Source organism: Petaurus breviceps, unplaced genomic scaffold, assembly GCF_028583685.1.
Source record: "Petaurus breviceps papuanus isolate PSGF00001 unplaced genomic scaffold, PetGlider_PUasm1.0 174, whole genome shotgun sequence".
Lineage (NCBI taxonomy): Eukaryota > Metazoa > Chordata > Mammalia > Diprotodontia > Petauridae > Petaurus > Petaurus breviceps.
Genome location: NW_027185761.1, coordinates 28802659 through 28811623, shown reverse-complemented (window position 1 = coordinate 28811623; position 8965 = coordinate 28802659). Strand labels below are relative to the sequence as shown.

At 38.0% G+C, this 8965-nt stretch overlaps 1 protein-coding gene across 1 annotated transcript; it reads right to left on the bottom strand.

The window, feature by feature from the left end:
* Nucleotides 1-6614: 6614 nt before the first annotated feature.
* On the bottom strand, nt 6615-7089 carry LOC138158413 (small ribosomal subunit protein eS17-like). Its single transcript, XM_069084531.1, has one exon. It carries the CDS (start codon nt 7061-7063, stop codon nt 6656-6658), a length of 408 nt encoding a protein of 135 aa, XP_068940632.1. The 5' UTR covers nt 7064-7089; the 3' UTR covers nt 6615-6655.
* Nucleotides 7090-8965: the final 1876 nt, after the last annotated feature.

The following is an 8965-nucleotide window of genomic DNA, read 5'->3' as shown; positions in this document are numbered from 1 at the left end:
AAATGTTGATTATTAACTATGCAGATTCCTCAGCTTTTAGAGAAGAAGCTTTCTATTCATGCCTGGGACTGTATTTAGTGACGACTTAGTAAATTGGGGCAATAACTATTCAAAGTGATTACCTCTGAAATTTAATAAAGACTTTGGGGACCAGTGGGATAATATGCCTCAGGCAAACTCTAGCAGAGAAAGGAGAATCAACTTCCTTGATTTAGCCTCTTACTACTGTAATTATCTAATGTTGAAAATAACACCCATGGATTTTCACTTTCATTAATGATATACTGTCATTCATGGACCAAGATGATACCGTGGACTAGCATTGGTTACAACTTATGTTTTGAGTGCTAATCATATTCTCAAATTTTTTTTCCTTTCCTGATCAATGGCATGAATTTACAAGATGGCAAATTAGTGGTTGAAATGGGTACATGATTTAGACATAAAGGGTGATACCATAATCAAATTAGAAGAACGAGGAATAGTTTACCTGTCAGATCTGTAGAAAAGGGAAGAATTTATGACCAAACAAGAGACAGAGAACATTATGAAATCCAAAATAGATCATTTTGATTGCATTAATTAAAAAAGATTGTGCACAAATAAAACCAATGCAACCAAGATTAGAAAGAAAGCAGAAAGTTGGGAAACATTTTTACAGCCAGTGTTTCTGATAAAGGCCTCATTTCTCCAAGATATGGAAAACTGAGTCAAATTTATAATACAAGTTATTCCCCAATTGTTAAATGCCCAAAGGATATGAACAGGCAGTATTCAGATGAAGACATTAAAGCTATTATAAATTAAAGCTATTATAGCCAAATGAAAAAATGTTCTAAATCAGTATTGATTAGAGAAATGCAAATTAAAACAACTCTGAGGTAGCACCTCACACCTATCAGACTGTCTAATATGACAAAAAAATAAAATATTGGAAGTTGGAGGGGGAGTGAGAAAACCTGACACTAATAAACTGCTAGTAGAGTTGTGAACTAATCCAACCATTCTGGAGAGCAATTTGGAACTATAACCAAAGGGCTATAAAACTGTGCATACCTTTTGATGCTATAATACCACTGCTAGGTCTATAGCACAAAGGACATCCCAAATCAGAGTAAAGAACCTATTTGTACAAAAATATTTTACAACAGAACTTTTTTGTGTGGTGGCTAAGAAGTGGAAATAAAAGGGATGCTCATCAATTGGAGAATGGCCAAACAAGCTGCGGTATATGACTATAATGGAATATTTTTGTGCTATAAGGAATGATAAGTCGGATGATTTCAGAAAAATCTAGAAAGATTTATGTGAACTGATGCTGAGTAAAGTGAAAAAAAAACAGGAGAATGTTGTGCACAGTAGCAGCAGTATTGTTCAATGAAGAATATAGCTATTCTCAATAGCGCAATGATCTAAGACAATCTCAAAAGCCTAATGTTGAAGCTTACTTTCTGGCTCGAGAGAAAGAACTGATATTGATGGAATACAGACTGAAGTCATGTAATTTTTTTTTTACTTCCTTTCATTTTTTTTTCTTTTATTCAAGTCTTCTTGTACAAAATGACTAAGATGGAAATATTTCACATAATTGCTTACCATCTCAGAGAGGGGGAAGGGGAAGGATAGAATTTGGAACTCAAAACTTTAAATAAAAATGTGGAAAAATTGAAAAATAAAATAAAAATGCATTCCTTATAAAATAAAGGTTCCAGGGAGGCCAGGTAGCACAGAGAGTAAGAGCACCGGCCCCAGAGTTGAGATGACCTGGGATTGAATCTGGGCTCAGACACTTAGCACCCACCCAGAAACACCTGGCCATGTAAACTTGAGCAAGTTACTTAACCCCAATTGCTTATAAAAAAATAATAATAATGGTTCCATTATGTTCTCTATAATGTATATAGACAGTAAACTCAACCAATGCATGAAGTGTCTTCAATAACAAGGTGTAAACAGCAGCAACAGAAAAGCAATTTTCTCATGTCAAAGAAAACTAGAAAGGTTAACTAACCAGAATCAAATATTTCCTAACTAATACCTTTATTTGAGCTTCTCAGACATATTATTTCCCAAGAGAACATAAATATTGCAAATTATTACTGAAAATTTGTAAAACAAAAATTCATTGGGGGAATCTCTCCTTTTGATTTTTTCTATTGTTCAAGCAGAGTATTTAGCACAGTACCTCATGTGAAATTAATTATTAAATAAAAAAATTAACTAATTGTTGATTTTTCACCTGCATCCCTCATTGAAAAGTTATAGGGATGGGGCGGCCAGGTAGCACAGCGAGTAAGAGCACCGGCTCCAGTGTTGAGAAGACCTGGAGATCGAATCCCGGGCTCAGACACTTAGCACCCACCCAGAAACACCTGGCCGTGTAACCTTGAGCAAGTTACTTAACCCCAATTGGTTAGGGGCAGCCAGGTGGCTCAGCAAGTAAGAGCACCGGCTCCAGTGTTGGGATGACCTGGATCGAGTCTGGGCTCAGATACTCGGCACCACACCCAGAAATAATAACTGGCCGTGTAATCTTGAGCAAGTTGCTTAACCCTGATTGCTTTAAAAAAAAGAAAAGAAAAAAAAAGTTATAGGGATAACACACAGATATCAGCAAAGGAGAAATGAATTCATCCTTTGAAGGAAAAGAAAAAAAGAGAGAGCTTATTAATTGTCCCTCCCTTTTGTCCTGCCCCAAAAGAGAAACAGAGAGAATATAGGAAGTATTCAAGACAGAAATTGGCCCAATGGCCAGAACCATAAGGAAATAAACTATGATAATTGATATAGGGCTATAGAAAAGTTTATAAGTTTGTATACAAATGTCCAAGATCTATGGCTCAGTGCATGATTTCCAAATTTAAGAAAGTTTGCTACTCTGAGGGTGACAATTTCATGCAGTTTTTGTATTTCAACAGACTAAATTAAATTGCTAGGTTGAAGCCCACACTTACTCATTACCTCAGTCTAGTTTCAGCTATTGAATTTTTAAGCCTCCTTTCCATGAGCAATTAGAAGCTTCTAAAAATGTAGGTTGTTTTATGAAATAATCAATTCAGGGGTTTTGATTCAGAATTTTTAGGGGCTATCTGTAAGAGGAGGAGTAACCAATATTTATGGAGGTCACTCCTCTGCCACAGATGTTTTTTATTGACTCCTCTTCATCATCATCATCATCATCATCATCATCCTCTTTCTTCTTTTTCTTCTTCTTCTACTCGTCCTCCTCCTTCTCTTTCTTCTCCTCTTCCTCTTCTTTCTCTTCTTTTCCTCTTTTCTTTTTCTTCATCTTCACTATCATCTCATTCTTATTCTCCTTCTCATTTTTCTCTTCCTCCTCATTATTTACCTTCTTCTCCTCCACCTTTTCCTTCTACTTTTATTTTACCTCCTTTATTTTCCCCCTCCACATATAGAAGGAGTGTGGCATAATAGATGGATATCCTGACCTCAGAGTAAAAATGAGTTGAGTTCCCATTCCACTTCTGAAAAAATGTAATAACATAAGCAAGTTACTTTTCTTTGATGTACCTCATTTAATTCCCCAGATTGCATTATTAAAGTCATATTTGGATGGTAATTTAAGTGTAGTGAGTTTTCCACATCAGGAGTTTCCAGTAATGATAAAAATCATAGATCTTTTACATATTTGTAACTCACACAACACAATTATAATATGAGTTGTATAACAATAATTGAAAATGAATATTTGTGACTTTATCTTAATTAACATGTAATATATATGTAAAAAGTACAGTTTGTGAAATATGCAAAATCTTACTCAAAAAAATCACTCATTATTGACAGCTAGATAGTACAGTTGATAGAGTACTGGACTGGGAATCAGGAAACCTGAGCTCAATTCCTGCCTCAGACACTTACAAGATATAGGACCCTGGGTAAGTCACTCTGCTTCAGTTTAAACCCAGGGATGCCAAAAAGCTGTTGGGGTGGGGTCTCTGACCACACCAAAACTGTTTTGATCTCATGATGTGTTGTGGTGGAGCCATCTCAAAGAATTCAGATTCAAACCACCTCTAATCTAGGCATTTATTGAGATTGATGCCTCTCATGAAACAGGCTAAGTTCCAAGAGGAACTAGCAACTTTAGAGAAAGCAAGATGGATTTTTATAGGGTAAAGATGCAGTTACATAACAGAAATTTACATAGAAAACAGGAATATCATTAATATTAAAAAGGCAGGAGAAGTTTGTTAAGGAGTTAGGTAATGGAGGAGGGGTCCCATCTATGGTTCGGTGGTTAAACATTCTAGTCATTCTGCCCTCCAATTGGCTAGCTATTGTGTTTCTGTTTGGTTAAGACAGATAGTTAGGCATTGTGGTCCTGTCTTGGGCTAGATGGATGATGTGATTGTGATTGAATACAAGAACACACCTTTTTCTGTGGAAATGCGTCTAGGGGCAGTGATCAGGTAGAGAGGCAGTAGCTGGGTTCCCATCACATGGACACACCTGCTGTTTTTGTGGGAACTAAGAGTTCAGGAACACATGTGTTGTTCCAGTGAGCAGTGAGGCATATATGAAGAATTTAGGATATTGGTGGGGGGTTAGGTAGGTGCGGTGGGCCTGCTGTTCAGTAGAGCCAGGCCTATAATGAAGTTAGAATATTAAGGCTGGGGGCAGCTTTATTATGATTCCATCAACGCAATCTCTCTCAGCCTCAGTTTCCACATGTATAAAAAGGAGGTAATAACAACACCTACCTGCCAAGGTTATTTTGAGAATCAAATGAGATAACCTATATAAAGCACTTTACAAAACTTAAAGTGCTATAGTACTCTATAAATTTTTATTAGCATTACTACTGTTGCTGTTGCTGCTGCTGCTGCTGCTGCTGCTGCTGCTGATACTGCTATTGTTGGTGCTGCTGCTGCTGCTGTTGCTTTCACTGCCAAAAGAGTGTTCACATATTTAGGCAAATAGGATCCTAAAAAAATAAGAGCAAGAAGGGATATTAGAACTCATAGAAAACTGTCCCTTCATTTTATAGATGAAGAATCCAAAGCCTGGGCAACTTAAGGGATTTATCCAGGGTCACATGGTTAGTTAAGAGCAGAAAGGAGACTAAAATTCATAATTTCAGAAATACTAGCCCAGTCCCCATTCTGCAGTACCATATTTCCCTTTGGTATTTAGGGGAGTACACTATAGTTGATAGCTTTTTCTGCTTAGACTTAAGAAGACTTGAATTTGAATACTGCTCATCACACTTTATAGCAATGTGACCATGGATAGGTTTTTCTACCTATCCACATCTCAGTTTCTTCATCTGTAAAACTGAGTTTCTGATCATTCTCCTCCCATTCGAATTTTTTTTAGATTTTTCTTTTTACTTTATGGAGGGGGAAAGGCGGGGAAATTGGGATTAAGTGACTTGCTCAAGGTCACACAGCTAGTTTTGTGTTAAGTGTCTGAGGCTGGATTTGAACTCAGGTCCTCCTGACTCCAGGACTGGGGTTCTATTCATTGTGCCACCTAGCCACCCCTCCCATTTTTATTAATCGTTTTTTTCTCTGTAGGGTCATTTTCCTTCTTCCACTCTTAAATGAAGTAATCCCCCAAGTCTCTATTCCTAGGTCTTTTTTTTCCATTTTCCACATCCTTTCCTTTGGAAATCTCATGTACTCCTACTCCCATGGCTTAAATTATTATCTCTATGCAGACAATTCCAACACATGTATTTTTAGCCTGTATCTTGGTAGATACATAGATCTATATCTATCTATATGGTGTATGTGGTATTCTGGGAGGACTAGTTCCTCTGGTAGATGGCCTTGCTGAGCCCTTTTCAGGACTGTTCATTTACCTTTTGTGTCCACCTAATTCAGCCAATCCTCACCTATAGCTCCAAGAAGTCGCAGGATGCACAGCACACACACCCCAGTAAACCACGTTGGCAGATGGGTTAAGCCAGGTTGAAAGTAATTGGCATGCCTCATAGCTGTTGGTGAATTAGGGAGATGGATGGATCAGAACAATGTGTTCAAAAGGCAATGGGGGCGCCTGAAGCAGGTGTTGTGGTTTGTCTAGTCCAACACTGAAGATGCTAAGGTCATCCACTGTATCCCAGGCCACTGCTAGTCATCTTGACTTTTTGCCCTGCTGCTGGATTTTGATGTCTCTGGAAGAGACAGGGAGGCTGATGACTTTTTGCAAGTCTGCCTCACTTAAATCCAATTCATGAGTAAGTCAAGACATCACCCTGTGATGTCACAGCAGCGACAACCATTCTCCTAATATCAGACCCACATATGTTGTTTGTTTGTTTTTTTTTTACTATATGCCATTTAAATGAACTACTGGCTACTCATCATAAATATAACCCAACCAAATTCATTTTCTAATTTTTAAAAGGTTCTTCCAGATGTACTTATTTCTGCAAATAGCATCAACATTCTCCAAATCACCCAAAATCTAAATGTCCAAGTCAACTGAATGTTCTATCTCTTTCCCCACATGCAATCATTTGTCATGTCCCCTCATTACTATCTCCAGAAATATTTCTTATATCTCCTTTTTCTTTTCATTCCCATTGATGGCACACTAGTTTAAGCCTTGGATGCCTATTCCCTAGAATATTTTTTTTGGTGGGGGGGAGTTCTCAAGTTTATTGGAAAGAAGGCAAAAGTAAATATTAAACAGCTCCTCTTGGTGTTTTGAAGTTCATCCCAACTGTGGGCTGGGTAACTTGCAGGTTGGACAAACTACCAAAGTCCAGGAGTTTCAACATTTCTTTGGTATCAGGGTCCACTTCAATGATTTCCTGATCCAAAGCAGAGACCTCAGGGACGTAGTTATCCCTCCTTTCTCTTTCTTCTTCCTGCAGTTTGATGGAGATACCTCTCACAGGGCTTCTCTGGATCCGCTTCATCAGATGAGTAACATATCCCGCGATCTTGTTGCAGAGCTTCTTGCTGGGGATGATGGCGATCTCCTCGCACACACGCTTGTTGGTGTGGAAGTCATTGCCTAGGCGGGTGTAGTACTTCTCAATGATGACTCGCGCCGCCTTCTTCACGGTCTTGGTCCGAAAGCGACCCATGTTGGCTCCGGAGGGTGAAGGGACTATTCCCTAGAATATTATGATAGATCCCTAACCATTGCCCCACTTACAGCCCTAACCATTGTCCCCACTTATATGTACCCCAATATATCCTATTATTTACTGCTGTGACAATTTCATTGTGTTACTTTAAAACTTTCAATGTTTTATCCAGTAGGTTTATTTCAATGCTACCTCTGTGCTATCTTCCAAAAGCATTCTAATCTGTGCAGAACTTCATTCAAGTCACTAATAAAAGTGTTGGACTATGCAGAACTGATGGAGTCCTAATAGAGCTGCCCCAGTCTCAATATTCTAACTTCATTATAGACCCCACTGTACCTACCTAGCCCCACCCCACTGCCCTAACTTCTTCATATATGCCTCACTGCTCACTGGAACAACAAGTGTGTCCATGGTCTTAATTCACACAGCAACAGCAGGCATGTGCATGAGATGAGATCCCAGTCCCCAGACCCATTCCCACAGAAACAGATGTGTTCTTGTACTCAACTGTAACAGCATCATCCATTTAGCCTAAAACAGGATCACAATACCTGACTATACATTTTGACCAGACAAGACTACAATAGCCAGCCAATCAGAAGACAGCACAACCAGGATGTACAGCAGGATGCTTGGCCACCAAACCATAGAAGGGGTCTACCCGAAGTAGGCACCTTTACAGTAATAGTAAAGAACTTACCTAGAGTGAACTTATGACGTAGAGAGGCTTATTATAATACCATTACCACATATAAATACCCTTCTGATTCATTATGGATAATGAATTTATTATGAGTTACTGCATATGCAGTTCCACTGAGGCTGGAATGCCCCCCCCATTACCTAATCCCTTAATAAACTCCTCCTGCCTTTTTAATATTAATTGAATCCTGTGTTCTATGTAAATTTTGATTGTTTAATCAGCATCATATTCTCTATAAAATTGTATGCCTTGCCTTACTGAAGTTGCTAAATTCCTCTAAGGGGCTTAGCCACTCACCAGAGTATGAAATCTCAAAACTATAATAAATCTTCCCAACTGGATTGGAGTCTACCCTAGTGTTTGTAATTCTTTAGAGACATCCCACAATTCTACCGAAACTTCATCAGAACCATGGATGGATCCTTATGACACTCTACCAGAGACTTCTCTCTATGCTGGTGTTGACTAATTAATGATTATTATTTGGGTCCAATCATTAAAATAGTTAAATCCATCCATCTAGAATATCATTTAACCTGCTGATTTCCATAATTGTTTTTCTTTGAAGATAGTATGAGACTTTGTTAAATGCAGTCTTAAAAGTCATTACTTAATAAATTGAAATTCAGTGTGTTCTCAGAACTCATAGAATTGTACTATGAACACTATCCTCCATATTTGTTTATATACTTTTTTTTTTGCTTTCTTTGGATTTTAAAGTACTAATATCAAAAGTTACTATGCCCTGCAAAAAAATTTATTACATATTGAAGTATAACTGGGAAAAAGTCTGCTGATTCAGCCATAATTGTCTCTGGTTGAAGAATGATGAAAAGCGAGGATTAATCAAAAATGGATTCCTATGAAAATATATAAGGTATTTCTAAGGAGACTGAGTATAGGAGTAAGTTGAAGCTATTAGAAAATCTGATTTTCCAGTGTTCAGTTTAAGTTGAGGAGGATTTAACCAGCTTGTAACACATCTACTATAGATAACAAATGAGTACTGTGCTGCGTTGTCCAACCTGATGGGGAGTTGACAATTGCTAAAATTGCCTTAGAAAGCCTTGGGGTAGGGGTGGAGAATGAGGCCACAGATTAAATGTTATGCATATTTTGTCTAGGCCAAGATCCCGATTTAAAAGTCTGGACTGGGTTTCCAGAACAGTTTGTTTCATGGATACCAAATGGAA